Raw genomic sequence first — 22,752 nt, 5'->3', positions numbered from 1 at the left:
TCCCCCTGTACTTCAGTCCAATCATCTGAAAATTATGCCCTTTTGTACTTGCCCTTTTTCCCCCCAGGAAAAGGTCACTGGCTATCTACACTATGCCTCTTATCATCTTATACATCTCTATCAAGTCACCTCTCATCTTATATGCTCCAAAGAGAAAAGCCTTAGCTTGCTCAGCGTTTTCTTATAAGATAAACTCTCCCAATCCAGACGTGGATTAGAGATGTGTGGAGCAGCATCATCGTGGTAAATCTCTGCACCCTCTCTGAAACTTTCACCTCTTCCCTATAATTAAGCAACCAGAACCGAATATAATACTCCAGGTGTAGTCTACCAAGAATGTTATAGAACTACAACATTACCTCACAGCTCCTGAACACAATCTGACTATTGAAGGCCTAAACACCATAATGGCTTCTTAACCACCCTATCAACTTGCACAGCAACTTCGAGGGACGTGGATCCCGAAATCCCTCTGTTCCTCCACACTGCTAAGAATCCTGCCATTAACTCTGTACTCTTCCATCAAATTTGACCTTCCAAAGTGTATCACTCCACACTTTTCTGCATCAAACTCCATCTGCCATTTCTCAGCCCAGCTCTGCATCCTATCATATCTCAATGTAACCTACACCACCACCAACCTTTATATCATCTGCAAACTTATTAACCCACCCTTCCACTTCTTTATCCAAGTCATTAATAAAAATCACTAAGAGTTGGGGTCCCAGAACAGATCACCATTGGTCACTGACGTCTGGGTAGAATATATTCCATCTACAACCACCTTCTGTGGTTAAATCAATTCTGAATTCATGCAGCCAAGTTTCACTAGATTCCATACCTCCAGCCTTTCTATATGAGCCTACCATGGTGAACCTTACTAAATCCATGTACTGTACACTACATCCACTTTCAATCAGTTGTTTGTCACTTCATGATCTGCCCCTGCCATGAAGCATGATCTGCCCCTCACAAAGCATGCTGACTAACCTAATCAGTATATAATTCTCCAAATGCTTGTAAATCTTGTCTCTAAAAATTCTCTCCAATAGTCTCCAACCACCACTGATTTAAGACTCACTGGTCTATAATACCCAGGATTATCCCTATTACCTTTCTTGAACAAATGAATAACATTTGCCATACTTCAATTTTCTGGTACTGTACTACTGGAACCAGTGAGGACACAAAACTGATCACCAAAGGTGCAGCAATCACTTCTCTGAAGGATTAACCCTGCTTCCCTCTTCATAGCTTGAGCCAGCAGTGTTGAGTGTTTGAGGCTTCCTGCACCCAACGCCCAATCTCCTTCCCTCAGCAACCTCCATAACCTTTCAGTAACCGAATCTACCAATCTCAAGTTTCACATTAACAAGCCACCACATTCAACTGCAAATTGAGTTCCAAATTTCTACCACCCTTTCTGTGTACATGTAGCTCATATCTTTTACTCCACAAAGCTCTGGCTCTTGGGTCTTCACAAGCAGAGCTTTTCCAGACTAGTGGAAACAGTTTTTTGGAAAATGATAACATTGCTCAAAGGCTGAAAGTAAAAAGGTTTTGCAAAAGACTTAAGAGTCATACTTGTCCATAATGATCAAGGTGCCCACCTGAGCTAGTGCACTTTGTCTGTGTTTGACCCCTATCCCTATAAACCTTTTCTATCAAAGAACTTACTCAAAAGGCTTTTAAATGTTGTAATTCTACTTGATTTATACCTCATAGTTAATAGTTCAATTTCAATTGTCATTCAACTATACATGAATACCCATGAATACAGCCAAACAAAACAGCGTTGCAACACATTGTACCACAGTCACACAGCACATATAGCACACATAAGATATTTGTAAAATATAGTCACACAAAAACAGCTCCTTTCATAAGATTTATGTGGAAAACTTGTCCTTCAGGTGCCCTTTAAATCTATTCCCTCTCACCTTGACTCTATGCCCTCTAGTTTTAGACTCCCTTACCCTGGGGAAAAAGTTTGTGATATCCACCTTATCTACTACTCTCATGATTTTATAAACTTCTGTACGTAACCACTCAGCCTTCTATGCCTCAGTAAAAACAGTCCCTGCCTACCCGGTGTTTCCCTATACCTCAAGCCCTCCAGTCTCAGTAAAATCCTTGTGAAACTTTTCCACATCCTTTCCAGCTTAATGATATCCTTCCTATAGCTAGAATACCAGCACTGCACACAGAACTCCAATTGTGGCCTCACTGACTTTAAACTGGACATCCCAATCCTTGTACATAATGCTCTGACTCGTGTCTTTGTTTTCAGGTCCCTATGTTCTACAACATCCCCAGGGCCCTACCATTTACTCTGTACACCTTGTGTGTTCCTACCTCACTTGCTGTCAGTATCCTCTTGATTGCTTCTTTCTGCCGAGGTTTTCTGGTCAAGAGATAAAGGAAGCCTCCACCTCCTGCCCCAGCCAAGCTCTGCCCGTGTACATGGGGCTGCAGGATTGTCATCATCTCCCGGACTGCCAGTGGCTCACACCCAGGAGCCATGCACTTCTTCTGCTGCCAGTAGGTATTCAAGCACTGTCCGATCCAGGAGAGGTCACCTGTCAAATGCATAAAGTGTACTTTGAAATAGGTCGTTTTTCTCTCTGCTGTTTCCTCCTCTTCCTCTCCTGAACGTGTCGGCTGCAGCTGGATATGAGAGCAAGAGTTGAAATATAGCTTCCCTACCCTCCTCTCCCCTCTCACTCTCAAGATGTCCCAGCAGTTAATGCATGCTTGGCTGCTGTTATAGCATGTAAAGATGAAGAGGAATTTAAAAAATATGTAATTGTTTGAATTCAGCAATATAACTAATGAGGCAAACACTAGGAGCAGAAGTAGGCTACTTGGCTTCTCATGTACGTTCCAACATTCAGCAGAATCTGACTGTAATTTCTGTTCCAGATTCCCATCTCTATCTGTGTCTCTGCATCTCCCTCGCTCATCCAGCATCTATCTACTTGACTTAAGAATATTCACAGTCTCTGCAGTTGGGACAAAAGAGGTGCACACAATATAGGATTCCAAGCAATCCTAGCCTTTACAGCATTTCCTCACAAAAAGTCTATTCCAGCTATCATTTTATTAAAAACACACAAAACATGCTGGAGGAACTCAGCAGGTTAAGCAACATCTGTGGAAATGAATAAACAGCTGATGTTTTGAGCTGAGATCCTTCATCAGGACTGGGAAGGAGGGAGGAAGAAGCCAGGTGTGTGGAGGTGGAGGGATGAAGAAAGAAGCTGGGAGTTGACAAGAGTGGCCAGTGTGGGGAATTGAAGAAGATGAAAAGGGGAGGAGGTAAAATTACCATGCCATCAGGTTGGAGGCTACCCAGACAGAAACTGAGGTGTTTCTCCTCCAGCCTGAAAGGGGCATCATCATGGCAGCAGAGGAGGCTATGGACTGATGTCAGAATGTGAATGGGGATTGGATTTAAAATAGTTGGCCACTGGGAAATCCTGCTTTTTGCAAATGGAACTTGACGAAGTGGTCCCCCAAACCGAGTTGGGTCTCACCAATGTACAGCAGGTCACATTGGGAGAGCCAGATACAATAGTTAATCCCATCAGATTTGCAAGTGAGGTGTTACCTCACCTAGAAGAATTATTTGGGGCCCTGAATGGAGGTGAATAGGCAGGTGTAACAGTTCTTCTGCCTACAGGGATAACTACCAAGAGGGAGATTAGCATGAAGGGACAAATGGACTAAGAAATCACAAAGCGAATGATCCCTGCAAAGTTGGGGGGAGAATGGGGGGGGGGGGGAAATATAAAGATGTGTTTGATGATAGGGTCCTATGGAAGATGGTGGAAGTTACGGATAGTGATGTGCTGGATATAGAGCCTCATGGAGTGGTAGGTAAGGACAGAGGAACTCTATTATTACTAAGGCGGAAGGAAGATGGGGTGAGAGCAGATGTTTGGGAATTGGAGGAGACATGGGTGAAGACAGCATCAATGGTGGAGGAAGTGAAATCCCATTCTTTGAAGGAGGAAGACATCTCTGATGTCCTGGGAGGAAAAGTTTCATCACGGGATGAGATTCCATGATGACGAAGAAACTGGGATAAGGGAAAGACATTTTTACAAGACGGTGGGAGGTGGTATAGTCGAGGTAATCATAGGAATTGGTAGGTTTCTAATAGGTATTTGTTAACAATTTGTCTCCAGAGATGGAGATGCAGAGAATGAGAAAGGGGAGGGAGGTGTCAGAAAAACAGACCAAGTGAACCCCCAATGACCAAGTGTTCTAGATGAGGTCTCCCCAATGAACACAGGGTTTTAGATGAGATCTCCGGAATGCACACAAGGTTCTAGAGTAGTTCTCCCCAATGTGCATGACATTCTAGATTGGCCTCCCCTAATGTACACGCTCTAGATTAGGTCTCCCCCTCCTTCCACACCCACTGTCTCCTGCCTTTCCTCACACAAACCTTCCATCACAGAACTCCATAGGAATTGCCTTTGAAGAAGATCTGTCTGCACCCAAAGAACTGAACTTGAAGCTCAGCTTTCCAGCGAGTTACTTCCCAGACCCGATGCCCAACAGTCCTTCATTGGATGAAGAAGATGATGACTGGAGTGAAACGCACACATGGTGCTAGATTAGCCCCCCCCCCCCAATGTACACAGTGTACTAGATGAGATCTCTCCAATGTACTGTACATGGTGTTCTAGATTAGGTCTCCCCAATGTTTACAGCATTTTCGATGAGGGATCCAAACAACCTAGCGTTCTAGATTAGATCTCCCCAATGCTCTATTTAACTGGAGCAGTTCCTCACTGCTTTTGTATCAATTGTCCAAGCATTAAGCAATAATGTTTTCATAATTACTTGCAGTACCTGAATAACTAGTCTTTTATAAATTATCTACTTGGAACAGATCCCTCTGCTCCTCAGAGCTCTGCAATTTCTCACCTATTGGATAATGCGCTTTTTTCAGTTTTCATAAACAAAATGGACAGTTTGACATTTTCCCACATTATATTCTACTTGCCTGCTCATTAGCCCATTCTCCTTTTGTCCTGATGCAGGATATTGACTTGAAATGTCTACCATCCCTCTGCCTCTATGGATGGCGCTCAACCCACAGGATTCCTCCAGAATCCAGCATCTGCAGATTCTTGGGTCTCTCTTGTTTTTCTTTACATCTTAGCACAGAAAGAACTCCAACTTGAATTAAATTATTCATGCTGACACTGTGCAGAGAAGTGTAGCCAACTCAACCCACAGTTCAGGGTGAATCCAGCGTAGGATGGAGACAACGGCTGGAAGGACAAATTGTTTCAGGATGTTTTGGTAGCACAATAATTAGCGCAATGCTTTACCGCACTGACTGTAAGATCAGGGTTCAGTTCCTGCTGCTGTCTGCCAGGAGTTTGTATGTTCTCCCTGTGACCACGTGGGTTTCCTCTGATGCTCTGGTCTCTTCCCACAGTCGAAAAACGCATGGTTAGGATCAGTAAGCTCTGGGCATACTATGTTGCCTTCAGAGCATGCTGACACTTGTGGGCTGTCCTGCACAATCCTCACTGATTTAATTTGAAGCAAATGACACATTTCACTGTATGTTTCAATAAACGTGACACATAAAGCTAATCTGATCTCTAAACTAGCTTACCTTTGATAAAAGCTTGCGCACATTCCTCTGCATTCCTAACCAGTGCGTCTGTGTTCTGCATGATGCTGGGCAGCCTGGCATACCAATTCCTCAGCACGTCCTGTAAAGCAATCAAAGCCATTGTGGAAACTTCCAAACACTGGCTGTTTCTACCAGCCTTCAACCCAGCCCTTTGGTGGTATCCTCCAATGCCACTCTGTCACTGTACACTAGAAGCTTCTGGTATCCCCGCTCTACTTTGTGCTGTCCAAGAATAGTATTTGGGTACAGGAGAACATTCTGCCTTCATGAGCATAGTCTACTATTTCATTTGATCGTCGTACCCAAATTCCAAATGTTTTAACTGACTGCGGCATCTACTGTGTTTTATGTGGGAGAGAATTCCATTCTAACATTGTACTTTTTGCTCCTGAACATGTTGGCTTTGCTGTGAGATTAGGGAAAAGTCCTTCCAATGACAGGAGTACTTTATTAGGTACACCTACACATTAATGCAAATCTCTAATCCAACAATCATATGCAACAGCTCAATTCATAAAGACATGCAAAAGAAATGGGGGAGATCTTAAATGGGTCTTTTGCACCTGTATTTACTGAGGAAACTGGCATGGAGTCAATGGAAATAAGGCAAACAAGTAGTGAGGTCATGGAACCTATGAAGAGGAAGATTGAAGAGGAGGAGATGCTTGCTATCTTGAGGAAAATCAGAGTAGATAAATCCCCAGCACCTCACGGTATTCCCTCGGACCTTGAAGGAGACTAGTTTTGAAATTGTAGGAGCCCTGGCAGATATATTTAAACTGTTGGTATCTACAAGTGAGGTGCCGGAGGATTGAAGGATAGCTCATGTTGTTCCATTGTTTGAAAAAGGCTCTAAAAGTAATCTGGGAAATTATAGGCCGGTATGTTCGACATTGGTAGTAGGTAAATTATTGGAAGGAGTACTAAGAGATAGGATCTACAAGTATTTAGATAGACAGGGACTTATTAGGGAGAGTCAACACAACTTTGTGCATGGTAGGTCATGTTTAACAAATCTATTAAGAGTTTTTCAAGGAGGCTGCAAGGAAATTGGATGAAGGGAAGGCAGTGAATGTTGTCTACATGGACTTCAGTAAGGCCTTTGACAATGTCCCACATGGGAGGTTAGTTAGGAAGATTCAGTCGCTAGGTATACATGGTAAGGTAGTAAATTGGATTAGACATTGGCTCATTGGGAGAAGTCAGAGAGTGGTAGTGGAGGATTGCTTCTCTGAGTGGAGGCCTGTGACTAGTGGTGTGCCACAGGGATCAGTGCTGGGTCCATTGTTATTTGTCATCTATATCAATGATCTGGATGATAATGTGGTAAATTGGATCAGCAAATTTGCTGATGATACAAAGATTGTGGAGGTCTAGTGGACAGTGAGGAAGGTTTTCAAAGCTTGGAGAGGGATCCGGACCAGCTGGAAAAATGGGCTGAAAATTGGCAGATGGGGTTTAATACAGACAAGTGTGAGGTATTGCACTTTGGAACGAAAAACCAAGGTAGAACATACAAAGTAAATGGTAGGGCACTGAGGAGTGCAGTAGAACAGAGGGATCTAGGAATACAGATACAAAATTCCCTAAAAGTGGCATCACAGGTAGATAGGGTAGTAAAGAGAGCTTTTGGTACATTGGCCTTTATAAATCAAAGTATTGAGTATAAGAGTTGGAATGTTTTGGTGAGGTTGTATAAGGCATTGGTGAGGCCGAATTTGGAGTATTGTGTGCAGTTTTGGTCACCTAATTACGGGAAGGATATTAATAAGGTTGAAAGAGTGCAGAGATGGTTTACAAGGATGTTGCCGGGACTTGAGAAATTGAGTTACCGAGAAAGGTTGAATAGATTAGGACTTTATTCCCTGGAGTGTAGAAGAATGAGGGGAGATTTGATAGAGGTGTATAAAATTATGATGGGTATAGATAGAGTGAATGCAAGCAGGCTTTTTCCACTGAGGCTAGGGGAGAAAAAAACCAGAGGACATGGGTTAAGGGTGAAGGGGAAAAGTTTAAAAGGAACATTAGGGGGAGCTTCTTCACACAGAGAGTGGTGGGAGTGTGGAATGAGCTGCCAGATGAAGTGGTATGAACATTTAAGAAACACTTGGACAGGTACATGGATGAGAGGTTTATGGAGGGATATGGGCCAGGTGCAGGTCAGTGGGACTAGGCAGAAGAATAGTTCAGCACAGCCAAGAAGGGCCAAAAGGCCTGTTTCTGCGCTGTAATGTTCTGTAGTTCTATGCAGCCATAAGGTCATAAGAACAGAATTAGGTCATTCAGCCCATTGAGTCTGCTCTGCCATTTCATCATGGCTGATCCATTCTCCTGCCTTCTCCCTGTAACCTTTCATGCCCTAACTAATCAAGATCCTATTAATCTCTGCCTAAATACACCCAGTGACTTGGCCTCTAAAGCTGCCTGTGGCAACAAATTCCACAGATTCAGCACCCTCTGGATAATGAAATTACTCCTAATTTCTATTCTAAATGGATGCCCTTCTTAGGCTGCATCCTCTGGTCCTAGACTCCCTCACTAAAGGAAAACTCCTCTCCACATCCACTCTAACTACGGTTTTCAACATTCAATATGTTTCAATGAGATCCCATTCATTCTTCTAAATTCTAGCAAATACAGACCCAGAGCCATCAAGTGCTCCTCATAAAATATCATTTCATTCTGGAATCATTCTCTTGAATCTCCTCTGTAGCCTCTGCAATATCAGCACCTCCTTTCTTAGATAAGGGCCCAAAACTGCTCACAACCCTAAGTACCTTATAAAGCCCCAGCATTACATTCTTGCTTCTATATTCTAATCCTCTCAAAATGAGGGCTAACATTGTTTTTGCCTTCCTTACCATTAACTCAATCTGCAAATTAACCTTTAGGGAATCCTACACAAGGACTCCTAAGTCCCTTTGCACCTCATATTTTTGAATTTTCTGCCTATTTTGAAAATAGTCTACGCTTTTGTTCCTACTACCAAAATGCATGACCATACACTTACTGACAATGTATTTCACTTGCCACTTTGCCCATTGTCTTAATCTAAGACCTGCTGCAGCCTCCCTGTTCCTCCACATTACCTGCCCCTCCACCTATCTTTGTATCATTTGCAAACTTGGCCAAAAAGCCATCAATTCCGTTATCTAATTCATTGACACATAACGTAAAGTGGTCCCAACACCGACTACTGAGGAACACTCTAGTCACTGGTAGCCCACTAGAAAAGGCTCCCTTTATTCCTACTCTTTGCCTCCTGCCAATCAGCAAATTCTCTATCCATGCTAGTATCTTTCCTGTAATGCCTTTGCTGAGGTTAGGCTAAGTGGCCTGTAATTTCCTTTCTTCTGCCTCACTCCCTTCTCAATAAACAGAGTGATTTTTGCAGTTTTCCAGTCCTCTGGAATTTTGCCAGAATCTAGTGATTCTTTGAAGATAATTACTAACACCTCCACAATCAGCCCAACCATCTATTTCAGAATGCTGGGGTGTGGTCCAGGTGATTCAGAGCTTTTAACTTCCCAAGCATCTGCTCCTTACTAATGGCAACTTCACTTCTCCCCTCTTGCACTCGCAAACTTCTAGCATACTGCTAGTGTTTTCCACAATGAAGACAGATTCAAAATACTTATTTAGTTTGTCCACCATTTCCTTGTCCCCTATTACAACCTCTCCCATGTCATTTTCCAGTGGTCAGGTATCTACTCTTGCCTCTCATTTACTCTTTATATATCTGAAAAAAAAACTTCCTGTGTCTTCTCTGATATTATTGGCTAGATTATCTTCATCCTTTTTCATTGCCTTCTATTGGTTTTTAAAAGCTTCCCAATCCTCTTAACTTTCCACTAATTTTTGCTCTCTTGCTCTTATATAAGTTTTGACTTTCCTTGCCACGGTTACGTCATCCTGCCTTTAGCATACTTCTTTGGGATGTATTTGTCCTGCACCTTCCGAATTTCTCCCAGAAACTCTGTCCTGCTGTCATCATTGCTAGAGTCCCCTTCCAATCAATTTCAGCCAGCTCCTGTGTCGTGCCTCTTTAAATCCCTTTACTCCACTGTAATATTGATAGATCTGACTTTTAGCTTCTCCCTCTCAAATTGCAATCAGTTAATGGTTTGAATTAATAAGAATATTTGCAGTGATTTAATATTAACAGAAAGCTGACTTTCTGCTTTTAGGTATATTCATTTATGAGAATGTATAAAATAGCAAAATAATGCATTCACAATTTTACAGTAAGTCTTGCAATGGGGCACTGAATGGTAGTGAGGGAGGACAAGTAGGTGCAGGATTGGCACTTGTTCCTCTTACAAGAATAAGTACCTGGAGGGAGATCAGTGGGAAGGTTTGAATGGCGAAGGGGATCGCATAGGGAGCGATTCCTGTGGAAAGCAGGAAGTGGGGAAGAGTGAAAGATGTGCTTGGTGGTGAGATCCCATTGGAGATGGCAGAAGTTACGGAGAATTATCTGCTGGACTCAGAGGCTGGTGGGATGATAGGTGAGGACAAGAGGAACCCCATCCCTGGTGCAGAAGAATGGGGTGAGGGCAGACGTGAGCGAAATGGAAGAGATGTGGCTGAGGGTATCATTGATGGTGGAGGAAGAGAGGCCCCTTTCTTTGAATAGGCAGGGTATCTCATTAGTTCTGGAATGAAAAGCCTCATCCTGAGGGCAGATGCGGCAGAGACGGAGGATTTGAGAGAAGGGGGATGGCGTTTTGCTCCATTGGTCAGGGCACTAAGTGGTCATGTTACAGACTACAAATCGTTGATGAGAACACACTTGGAATACTGTGTGTTCTTCTGCTTGCCCACCTACAGTAAGAGGTTATTAAGCTGAAAAGATCCCTCAGGATGTCACTGGGACTGGGGCTGGGTAATTGAGTCATTAGGAGATAGGCTGGGACTGTTTTCCTGGAGTAAAGGAGGCTGAGGGGTGACTGTATAGAGATAAGGTGGATGTTCACAGACTGTTTCGCAGGGTAAGGGAGTCTAAAACTAGAAGGTATAGGTTTCAGATGAGAGGGAAAAGATTTAAAGCAGCGGTGATGTGGACACAGTTACAACATGTAAAATACATCGCGACAGATACAGGGATATGAAAGGTTTAGAGGGATGTGGACCCAATGCAGGGAGATGGCACTGGCTCAGGTAAGTATTTGGTCAGTGCTGCAGGACTACATTTCCTATCCAGTTGCCTCCCCACTTCATGAAGCACATTCCCAACATTAACCACCCACTGGCTAAAAAACATTTCTTCATTTTTGCTAATCCTTCTGTGTTCCTTACTTATTAACCCTTCCACCAAAGGCAACATTTTGTTCTACTAACTGTCTGTTTCCTTTATGATATAAATGCCTCTATCGAATCTTATCACGTTCTCTGTTCCGAGGAGAAGCATGGTGGCTCTTCCAGACAATCCGCTGAAGTGCCCTTTTCCTGGAATCACCTCAGTAGATCCACACTTCTCCAGGGATTTCACATTGTTCCGAAAGTGTGGCAGGCAGAAGCAAACACAGCAATCCAGCAATCCCGCAATCCCCAGTGTAGATCTGGTCAGCACACTTTGGGAGCAAATCATAACCAGAAGAAAGTCTGCAGATGCTGGGAATCCAAGGCAACACACACAAAATGCTGGAGGAACTCAGCAGGCCAGGCAGCACTTGTGGAACTGAAGAAACAGTCGACGTTTTGGGCCAAGACCCTGCAGGGTGAAGATGCCAGAACAAAAAGGTGGGGGAGTGGAATGATAGCTGGAGAGAAAGGAATTTGATAGTAGAGGAGGTGTGGCACCAGGGGGGAGGGGGAGGGAATTCTTCTTTACCAGAAGGAGAAATTGATATTCATGCCATCAAGTTGGAGGCTACCCAGATGGAATATAAGGTGTTGCACTATGTGAAGATTGTGATTAAGTTAGAGAGGGTGTAGAAAAAAATCACAAGGATGTTCCTGGGTTGGAGGGTTTCAGTTATTAGGAGAAATTGGATATACTGTGTTTCTGGAGTGAGGGAGGCTGGGAAGTGACATAATTGAGGGATTTAAAACTAAGAGAGCCACGTTAATGTTGCAGTCTATAAAAACCTCATTGCACACATTTGGGATATTGTGTTCAGTTCTGGACACCTCACTACAGGAAGGATGTAAAAGCGTTAGAGAGGGTGCAGAGGGGATTTACCAGGATGCTGCCTAGCTGAAAGAGTATGTCTTCTGAGAAGAGGTTCAGTGAGCTAGAACTTTTTTCCGCTGAAGTGAAGGAGGATGAGAGATGACTTGACGTAAGTGTACAAGATGATAAGGGGCACAGTTTGAATGGACAGCCAGTGACCTTTTACCCAGGGAAAACGGCTAATACAAGGGGGCATAATTTTAAGGTGACTGGAGAAAAGTACTTTTTTACACAGTGCTGGTGATAGAGGCAGATACATTAGGGACATTTAAGGAACTCTTAAATATGCAGATGGATGGTTGAAAAATGGAGGGCTATGTAGGAGGGAAGGGTTCGATTGATCTTGGAGTTGGTTAAAAGTTCAGTATAACATTGTAGACTGAAGGATCAGTACTGTACTGAAGAGTTTGATGTTCTATCTTCTCAGAGAGGCATAGTTAGTCTAGAATGCTAGAGTCTGCTTCCCAGCATAGGGGAGTCTAAAACTACAGAGAGGGAGGAAGTTTAAAGGAGATCTGAAATAAATTTTCCCCAGAAAGGGTAGATCGTATCTGGAATGAACCGCCAGAGGAGGTGGTGGAGGCAGGAAATGAACATAGTGTAGAGTGTATGGATTTGTGATGGGTTGAAAGGCCCGTTTCTGTGACTTTATGAGGATGGCTGTTTTGGTGACTATTTTACACTCAAACAACAGGGTGCACCCGACGCCAGCATGACGTGCAGTCCCTGAAGGCGGGCGAGAGAACGGTCGAGAGCTTGGGGCTGCACAGGCTGCGATTCGTGAGGTGCTCACCTGCAGGATATTGCGGGCCAACCGCGTCTTCCCCGTGTACACCAGCAGAAGGTGGTCATTCAGGGTCTGCACGAACTCGCCCGTCACTGGGATTCGTTCAACGTCCACTTGGAGGGGCAGCTGGGGCTTGGAGCAACCGAGCTTGATCCCAGGAACCAGTCCTCCGACCTGATCCTGCCAACCTCCACCTGGAAAGTGACAAAATGTCCTTCACAACTGCCCAATGTTCCCAAGTGCATTAACTGCCAATAATGCATTTCTGAAGCCTAGATGAGGTACAGCGAGGAAAGATGATAACTCTTGGACTGATGGTCTACAATACACCCAGTCTCCTACTGAACTCACACTGAATGCCGTAACAGGCCAATAGTCTCATAAATACACTCAAAATGCTGAAGGAACTCGGTATACTGTCAACGTATCAGGCCCATGACCTTTCATCAGATCTAACTGTTTATTCCCTCCATAGGTGCTACCTGACCTGCTCAGTTCCGGCACATTTTGTGTTTGTTGCTATGGATTTCAGCATCTGCAGAATCTCTTGTTTATCATCAGTTTGTTTAACACCCATTTTAGCCAAGATGAATCTTTACCCCACTGGTTAAGTATCACTGTGGAAACCTGTGAAAATATGCTGTTTGAATCTGCACAGATCTTTGAGACTAGAGCAACTAAAGAGATCTCGGTGTAGAATCAAGATCCTGTAGTACAGAATAACAAGAATAGCAAGACCACAAGACATTGGAGACATTTCTCTCCTTTGGACCATTGAGGCTGCTTCGCCATTCTTTGAAGGAAGACTTATTTCCCCCTTTCAACCCATTCTCAGGCTTTTCTCCTTAATCTTTGAAAAAAGGAACAAAATTTGCACAAGTGTGTTTTGGAAGGCTGCAGAACTGTTGTGGGGTTGGTTAGGAGGGCTTAGAGCCCTGTGCTGTGCAGTTGGTTAGGAGGGCTTGGAGCTCTGTGCTGTGCAGTTGGTTAGGAGGGCTTGGAGCCCTGTGCTGTGGGGTTGGTTAGGAGGGCTTGGAGCCCTGTGCTGTGGGGTTGGTTAGGAGGGCTTGGAGCCCTGTGCTGTGGGGTTGGTTAGGAGGGCTTGGAGCCCTGTGCTGTGGGGTTGGTTAGGAGGGCTTGGAGCCCTGTGCTGTGCGGTTGGTTAGGAGGGCTTGGAGCCCTGTGCTGTGGGGTTGGTTAGGAGGGCTTGGAGCCCTGTGCTGTGGGGTTGGTTAGGAGGGCTTGGAGCCCTGTGCTGTGCAGTTGGTTAGGAGGGCTTGGAGCCCTGTGCTGTGCAGTTGGTTAGGAGGGCTTGGAGCCTTGTGCTGTGCAGTTGGTTAGGAGGGCTTGGAGCCCTGTGCTGTGCAGTTGGTTAAGAGGGCTTGGAGCCCTGTGCTGTGCAGTTGGTTAGGAGGGCTTGGAGCCCTGTGCTGTGGGGTTGGTTAGGAGGGCTTGGAGCCCTGTGCTGTGGGGTTGGTCAGGAGGGCTTGGAGCCCTGTGCTGTGTGGTTGGTCAGGAGGGCTTGGAGCCCTGTGCTGTGGGGTTGGTCAGGAGGGCTTAGAGCCCTGTGCTGTGCAGTTGGTTAGGAGGGCTTGGAGCTCTGTGCTGTGCAGTTGGTTAGGAGGGCTTGGAGCCCTGTGCTGTGGGGTTGGTTAGGAGGGCTTGGAGCCCTGTGCTGTGCAGTTGGTTAGGAGGGCTTGGAGCCCTGTGCTGTGCGGTTGGTTAGGAGGGCTTGGAGCCCTGTGCTGTGGGGTTGGTTAGGAGGGCTTGGAGCCCTGTGCTGTGGGGTTGGTTAGGAGGGCTTGGAGCCCTGTGCTGTGGGGTTGGTTAGGAGGGCTTGGAGCCCTGTGCTGTGCAGTTGGTTAGGAGGGCTTGGAGCCCTGTGCTGTGCGGTTGGTTAGGAGGGCTTGGAGCCCTGTGCTGTGGGGTTGGTTAGGAGGGCTTGGAGCCCTGTGCTGTGCAGTTGGTTAGGAGGGCTTGGAGCCCTGTGCTGTGGGGTTGGTTAGGAGGGCTTGGAGCTCTGTGCTGTGGGGTTGGTTAGGAGGGGCTTGGAGCCCTGTGCTGTGGGGTTGGTTAGGAGGGCTTGGAGCCCTGTGCTGTGGGGTTGGTCAGGAGGGCTTGGAGCCCTGTGCTGTGGGGTTGGTCAGGAGGGCTTGGAGCCCTGTGCTGTGGGGTTGGTCAGGAGGGCTTGGAGCCCTGTGCTGTGCGGTTGGTTAGGAGGGCTTGGAGCTCTGTGCTGTGCAGTTGGTCAGGAGGGCTTGGAGCCCTGTGCTGTGCAGTTGGTTAGGAGGGCTTGGAGCCCTGTGCTGTGCAGTTGGTTAGGAGGGCTTGGAGCCCTGTGCTGTGCAGTTGGTTAGGAGGGGCTTGGAGCTCTGTGCTGTGTAGTTGGTTAGGAGGGCTTGGAGCCCTGTGCTGTGGGGTTGGTTAGGAGGGCTTGGAGCCCTGTGCTGTGGGGTTGGTTAGGAGGGCTTGGAGCCCTGTGCTGTGGGGTTGGTTAGGAGGGCTTGGAGCCCTGTGCTGTGGGGTTGGTTAGGAGGGCTTGGAGCCCTGTGCTGTGCGGTTGGTTAGGAGGGCTTGGAGCCCTGTGCTGTGCGGTTGGTTAGGAGGGCTTGGAGCCCTGTGCTGTGCGGTTGGTTAGGAGGGCTTGGAGCCCTGTGCTGTGCGGTTGGTCAGGAGGGCTTGGAGCCCTGTGCTGTGGGGTTGGTTAGGAGGGCTTGGAGCCCTGTGCTGTGGGGTTGGTTAGGAGGGCTTGGAGCCCTGTGCTGTGGGGTTGGTTAGGAGGGCTTGGAACCCTGTGCTGTGGGGTTGGTTAGGAGGGCTTGGAGCCCTGTGCTGTGGGGTTGGTTAGGAGGGCTTGGAGCCCTGTGCTGTGCGGTTGGTTAGGAGGGCTTGGAGCCCTGTGCTGTGCGGTTGGTTAGGAGGGCTTGGAGCCCTGTGCTGTGCGGTTGGTTAGGAGGGCTTGGAGCCCTGTGCTGTGGGGTTGGTTAGGAGGGCTTGGAGCCCTGTGCTGTGGGGTTGGTCAGGAGGGGCTTGGAGCCCTGTGCTGTGCGGTTGGTCAGGAGGGCTTGGAGGCCTGTGCTGTGGGGTTGGTTAGGAGGGCTTGGAGGCCTGTGCTGTGGGGTTGGTTAGGAGGGCTTGGAGGCCTGTGCTGTGGGGTTGGTGAGGAGGGCTTGGAGGCCTGTGCTGTGGGTTTGGTTAGGAGGGGCTTGGAGGCCTGTGCTGTGGGGTTGGTTAGGAGGGCTTGGAGGCCTGTGCTGTGGGGTTGGTTAGGAGGGCTTGGAGGCCTGTGCTGTGCGGTTGGTTAGGAGGGGCTTGGAGGCCTGTGCTGTGGGGTTGGTTAGGAGGGCTTGGAGGCCTGTGCTGTGGGGTTGGTTAGGAGGGCTTGGAGGCCTGTGCTGTGGGGTTGGTTAGGAGGCTTGGAGGCCTGTGCTGTGGGGTTGGTCAGGAGGGCTTGGAGGCCTGTGCTGTGGGGTTGGTCAGGAGGGCTTGGAGCCCTGTGCTGTGGGGTTGGTCAGGAGGGCTTGGAGCCCTGTGCTGTGGGGTTGGTCAGGAGGGCTTGGAGCTCTGTGCTGTGGGGTTGGTCAGGAGGGCTTGGAGGCCTGTGCTGTGCGGTTGGTCAGGAGGGCTTGGAGCCCTGTGCTGTGCGGTTGGTTAGGAGGGCTTGGAGCCCTGTGCTGTGGGGTTGGTTAGGAGGGGCTTGGAGCTCTGTGCTGTGGGGTTGGTTAGGAGGGGCTTGGAGCTCTGTGCTGTGGGGTTGGTTAGGAGGGCTTGGAGGCCTGTGCTGTGGGGATGGTTAGGAGGGGCTTGGAGCTCTGTGCTGTGGGGTTGGTTAGGAGGGGCTTGGAGCTCTGTGCTGTGGGGTTGGTTAGGAGGGGCTTGGAGCTCTGTGCTGTGGGGTTGGTTAGGAGGGCTTGGAGGCCTGTGCTGTGGGGTTGGTTAGGAGGGGCTTGGAGCCCTGTGCTGTGGGGTTGGTTAGGAGGGGCTTGGAGCCCTGTGCTGTGGGGTTGGTTAGGAGGGGCTTGGAGCTCTGTGCTGTGGGGTTGGTTAGGAGGGCTTGGAGCCCTGTGCTGTGTAGTTGGTTAGGAGGGCTTGGAGCCCTGTGCTGTGGGGTTGGTTAGGAGGGCTTGGAGCCCTGTGCTGTGGGGTTGGTTAGGAGGGCTTGGAGCCCTGTGCTGTGTAGTTGGTTAGGAGGGCTTGGAGCCCTGTGCTGTGGGGTTGGTTAGGAGGGCTTGGAGCCCTGTGCTGTGGGGTTGGTTAGGAGGGCTTGGAGCCCTGTGCTGTGGGGTTGGTTAGGAGGGCTTCGAAGCCTGTGCTGTGGGGTTGGTTAGGAGGGGCTTGGAGCTCTGTGCTGTGGGGTTGGTTAGGAGGGGCTTGGAGCTCTGTGCTGTGGGGTTGGTTAGGAGGGCTTGGAGGCCTGTGCTGTGGGGATGGTTAGGAGGGGCTTGGAGCTCTGTGCTGTGGGGTTGGTTAGGAGGGGCTTGGAGCTCTGTGCTGTGGGGTTGGTTAGGAGGGCTTGGAGCTCTGTGCTGTGGGGTTGGTTAGGAGGGGCTTGGAGGCCTGTGCTGTGGGGTTGGTTAGGAGGGGCTTGGAGCCCTGTGCTGTGGGGTTGGTTAGGAGGGGCTTGGAGCCCTGTGCTGTGGGGTTGGTTAGGAGGGGCTTGGAGCTCTGTGCTGTGGGGTTGGTTAGGAGGGGCTTGGAGCCCTGTGCTGTGTAGTTGGTTAGGAGGGCTTGGAGCCCTGTGCTGTGGGGTTGGTTAGGAGGGCTTGGAGCCCTGTGCTGTGGGGTTGGTTAGGAGGGCTTGGAGCCCTGTGCTGTGTGGTTGGTTAGGAGGGCTTGGAGCCCTGTGCTGTGGGGTTGGTTAGGAGGGCTTGGAGCCCTGTGCTGTGGGGTTGGTTAGGAGGGCTTGGAGCCCTGTGCTGTGGGGTTGGTTAGGAGGGCTTGGAGCCCTGTGCTGTGCAGTTGGTTAGGAGGGCTTGGAGCCCTGTGCTGTGCGGTTGGTTAGGAGGGGCTTGGAGCCCTGTGCTGTGGGGTTGGTTAGGAGGGCTTGGAGCCCTGTGCTGTGGGGTTGGTTAGGAGGACTTGGAGGCCTGTGCTGTGTGGTTGGTTAGGAGGGCTTGGAGGCCTGTGCTGTGCAGTTGGTTAGGAGGGCTTGGAGCCCTGTGCTATGCAGTTGGTTAGGAGGGCTTGGAGCCCTGTGCTGTGCAGTTGGTTCGAAGGGCTTGGAGCCCTGTGCTATGCAGTTGGTTCGAAGGGCTTGGAGCCCTGTGCTATGCAGTTGCTGGTACACAGTATGCCTTTGTTGTAGAAACACAATGCCCATGATCAAGGTTTCCCAATTGTTTTTATGCCATGGACCAAAACCATTAAGCTTCCTGTGCCCATGCTAAGCTTGTCAACTTCATCAACTTTACTTCCAATTTCCCCTCTGCTCTCAAGTTTACTTGGTCCATTTCTGACATCTCCCTCTCATTTCTCGATCTCTCTGTCACCGTCTCTGGACTCATCCTATCCACTGATATCTTTTATAAACCCAATGACTCTCACAGCTATATCTCTTCACACCCTGTCACCTGTAAAAATGCCATCCCCTCTTCTCAGCTCCACCATCTCTGCTGCATCTGCTCTCAGGATGAGGCTTTTTATTCCAGAACTACTGAGATGTTCTCCTTATTCAAAGAGAGGGGCTTCCCTTCCTCCACCATTAACGCTGCCCTCATGCGCATCTCTTCCATTTCACACACAGCTGCCCTCATCCCATCCTTCTACTGCCACGTGGCAATAGGGTTCCTCTTATCCTCACCTACCACCCCCACCAGCCTCTGCATCCAACACCTAACTCTCGGTAATTTCTGTCATCTCCTATGGGATCCCATCTGCATCAGTCTCCGCATCCAACACCTAACTCTCGGTAATTTCTGTCATCTCCTTTGGGATCCCACCCCCACCAGCCTCTGTATCCAACACCTAACTCTCGGTAATTTCTGTCATCTCCTATGGGATCCCACCCCCACCAGCCTCCGTATCCAACACCTAACTCTTGGTGATTTCTGTCATCTCCTATGGGATCCCACCCCCACCAGCCTCCGTATCCAACACCTAACTCTTGGTGATTTCTGTCATCTCCTATGGGATCCCACCCCCACCAGTCTCCGCATCCAACACCTAACTCTCGGTAATTTCTGTCATCTCCTATGGGATCCCACCCCCACCAGCCTCTATATCCAACACCTAACTCTCGGTAATTTCTGTCATCTCCTATGGATCCCACCCCCACCAGCCTCTGTATCCAACACCTAACTCTCGGTAATTTCTGTCATCTCCTATGGGATCCCACCCCCACCAGCCTCCGTATCCAACACCTAACTCTTGGTGATTTCTGTCATCTCCTATGGGATCCCACCCCCACCAGTCTCCGCATCCAACACCTAATTCGGTAATTTCTGCCAAGCCCATAGTTTCCTCCCACCCACTTCCTGCAGGGATTGCTGTTTATGCAACACCCATGTCCACTCATCCCTTCCCATTGATCCCATTCCCGGCTCTTATCATTGCAAGTGGAACAAGTGCTGCACCTGCCCCTACACCTCCTCCCTCACGACCATTCAGGGACCCAAACAGTACTTCCAGGTGAGGTGACACTTCACCTGTGAGTCTGCTGGAGTCATATACTGTGTCCAGTGCTCCCGGTGTGGCCTCCTGCATATCGGTGATACTGTACCTGATGTAGATTGGGAGACCGCTTCGCCAAGCATCTTGGCTCCATTTGCCAGAAAAAGCTGAAATTGACGGTGGCTAACTATTTCAATCCTACTTCCCACTGGCATGGCCATGGCCTCCTCTACTGCTGTGATAAGGCCACACTCAGGTTGGAGGAGAAACACCTTATATTCCATCCGGGTAGCTTCCAACCTGAAGGCATGAACATCGATTTCTTGAACTTCCAGTAACTGCCCCCTCCCCGCTCCCCGTTTGCCATTTCCCATTCCTGTTTCCCTCTCTTATCTCTGGTGCTCCTCCCCTTTCTCCTCCTTCCACAGTTTTCCATCCTCTCCTATCAGATTCCCCCTCCTCCAGCCCTTTATCTCTGTCACCAATCAACTTCTCAGCCCTTACTTCACCCCTGTCCCTCACCCAGTTTCACCTATCACCTACCACCTTGTACTTCCTCCTCCCCTCCCCCACCTTCGTACTCTGACCTCTGCTCTTTCTTTCAAGACGTGATGTCGAATCTCAGCCCGAATCGTTGATAGTTTATTCTTTTCCATGGATACATAAAGTGTAAAAGGGAGATGAGAATGGATATTGGACCACTAGAAAACAATGCTGGAGAGGTAGTAATGTGGGACAAGGAAATGGCGGACGAACTGGATAAGTATTTTGCATCTGTGGAAGACCTAGCAGTAGGATGGAAGCTCCGGGTGTCAAGGGTCATGAAGTGTGTGAAGCTACCATTACTATGGAGACAGATCTGGGAAATGGAAATGTCTGAAGGTAGATAGCCACCTGGACACTCCAGGGTTCTGAAAAAGGTGACTGAAGAGATTATGTAATAATCTTTTCAGATTACTCCACTCAGTAAGAAGGAAGAGGGGCAGAAGAAGGGAAATTATGGGCTAGTTAATCTGACCTCAGTGGTTGGGAAGGTGTTGGAATCAATTGTCAAGGATGAGGTATCAGTGTACTTGGAGGCACATGATAAAATAGGCCGTAGTCAGCATGGGTTCCTCAAGAGAAAATCTTGCCTGACTAATCTCTTGGAATTCTTTGAAAAAATAACAAGCAGAATAGACAATACAGAATAGGTTCATGTTGTGTCCTTGGATTTTCAGAAGGCCTTTGACAAGGTGCCACACGTAAGACATAGGAGCAGAATTAGGCCAGTTAGCCCACTGCGTCTGTTCTGCCATTCAATCATGAGGTTGCTTAACAAGGAAAGCATGGATAAAGCAGTGGCTGATCGGCAGGAGCCAAAGAGTTGCCTACCAGTGAGTAGTGGCGTTTATGTGTTGGGACTGCGTTTTAAGTTATATGTCAATGACTTAGGTGATGGAATTGATGGCTTTGTTGTAAAGTTTGCAGATGATGTGAAGCTAGGTGGAGGGGCAGGTATTTTGAGGAAGTAGAGCGGCTACAGAAGGACTTCGACAGATTGGCAGATGAAATACATTGTTGGGAAGTGTATGGTCATGCACTTTAGTAGAAATAAAAGGGAGTTTTTCGAAATGGAGAGAAAATTCTAAATTGTAAGGCACAAAGGGACGTGCAGGATTTCCTAAACATTAATGTGCAGGTTGAGTCTGTGGTGAGGAAGGCAAATGCAATGTTAACATTCATTTCAAGAGGACTAGAATATAAAATCAAGGATGTAATGATGAGGCTTTATAAAGCACTGGTGAGGCCTCACTTGGAGTATTGTGAGCAGATTTGGGTGCCATATCTTAGAAAGATGTGCTGACACTGGAGAGGGTTCAGATGAGTCCAGAATTGATCAGATTGTCATATGAAGAGCACTTGACGGCTCTGGGCCTGTATTCTCCAGAATTCAGGAGGGGTGACCTCATTGAAACCCATTGAATGGTGAAAAGTCTTGATAGAGTGGATGTAGAGAGGATGTTTCCTATGGTGGGTGAGTCTAGTATGAGAGGATAGCCTCAGAATAGAGGGCTGTCCATTTAGGAGTCCTCGTGCAAGATTCTCAGAAGGTTAATTCACAGGTTGTCTGTGGAACGCTCTGCAACAGACTGCGCTGGAGGCCAAGTCCATGGGTATATTTAAGGTAGAAGTTAATAGTTTCCTGATCGATCTGGGCATCAAAGGAAATGGTGAGAAGGCAGATTTATGGGGTTGCATGGGATCCAGCCATGATGGAATGGTGGAACAGACTTGATAGGCTGAATGGCCTAATTCTGCTATATCTTACAGTCTTATGATATTACCATATCTTTGTGCGCAATACAACAGAATTCATTGAAAGAGAGAAGGTGGTTGGAAAGAGGTGACTTGATGATATTATAGGGTTTGGGATGTTCATCCTCATTGCTCTGCAAACACGGAGGAGTCTTTCAGTGTAGAGAGCTCCAGTGCACACCTGGATACCATGCAGGCCTTGCATCACCAGATTTGCTTTACTTTGAGCTTTGTGCCTTCGTGGCAGGCCAGACACACACTGGCTTCCTGCAACCCACTGTGTGATGGATGTTTAGCAGCTCCATCCAGTTGCAAATACACCCTGTGCAAATACACTGCAGTCTGGCTTCTTACAGAGTTGAAATAGGGGGCTGCTGAGGTCAGCCACTCTCACCCCATGGGCGATACCTTCAGACCCTGTCTCTTCCTCTGCCACAGCCTAATTATCCAATCTTAAAAAACCCTGGTTCCCCTACTCCTTCCCTTTCTCCCATGGTCCACTCTCCTCTCCCACCAGGTTCCTGCTTCTTCAGCCCTTTTATCTCTTCCAACTCCCAGCTTCTTACTTCACCGCCCTCCATCACCTGGTCTCACCTGTCACCTGCCAGCTTGTACTCCTTCCCTCTCCCCTACCACCTCATTCTGACTTCTGTCCCCATGCTTTCCAGTCCTGATAAAGAGTCTAGGCCTGAAACTGATTTTTTTCAAAGTGGTTACTTCGAGTGCCAGGCTTTAGATGTTTCAGAAAGAACAGGGAGGGAGGCAAAAGAGGTGGGGATGTGGCATTGTTGATCAGAGATAGTGTCACGGCTGTAGAAAAGGAAGAAGATATGGAGTAATTGTCTACTGAGACTCTGTGAGTGGAAGTTAGGAACAGGATGGGGTCAACAACTCTACTGGGTGTTTTTTATAGACCACCCAATAGTAACAGGGACATCAAGGAGCAGATAGGGAGACAGATTCTGGAAATGTGTAATAATAACAGGGTTGGCGTGGTGGGAGAGTTTAATTTCCCAAATATCGAACAGCATATCCCTAGAGAGAGAGGTTTAGATGGGATGGAGTTTGTTAGGTGTGTTCAGGAAGGTTTTTTGACACAGTATGTAGATAAGCCTACAACAGGAAAGGCTGTACTTGATCTGGTATTGGGAAATAAACCTGGTCAGGTGTCAGATCTCTCAGTGGGAGAGCATTTTGGAGATAGTGATCACAACTCTATCT

General features: G+C 47.8%; 1 protein-coding gene across 4 annotated transcripts in view; it reads right to left on the bottom strand.

The window, feature by feature from the left end:
* fcsk (fucose kinase) overlaps positions 1-22,752 on the bottom strand; it is a 387,988-nt gene that overhangs the window by 6,280 nt on the left and 358,956 nt on the right. For all 4 annotated transcript variants that reach the window (XR_012101869.1, XM_073069669.1, XM_073069671.1 and 1 more), the window contains exons 21-23: positions 12,631-12,818; positions 5,642-5,741; positions 2,356-2,579 (exon numbers count right to left, since the gene is read on the bottom strand). Coding sequence is in view for 3 of the 4 variants with exons in the window: in XM_073069669.1 (XP_072925770.1) it covers positions 2,356-2,579; positions 5,642-5,741; positions 12,631-12,818 (512 nt within the window). In the remaining variant the exon portion in view is untranslated. The remainder of the gene's footprint in view (positions 1-2,355; positions 2,580-5,641; positions 5,742-12,630; positions 12,819-22,752) is intronic.

The sequence above is a fragment of the Hemitrygon akajei genome, chromosome 17, assembly GCF_048418815.1.
Source record: "Hemitrygon akajei chromosome 17, sHemAka1.3, whole genome shotgun sequence".
Lineage (NCBI taxonomy): Eukaryota > Metazoa > Chordata > Chondrichthyes > Myliobatiformes > Dasyatidae > Hemitrygon > Hemitrygon akajei.
This window is presented reverse-complemented; position numbering and strand designations above follow the sequence as displayed.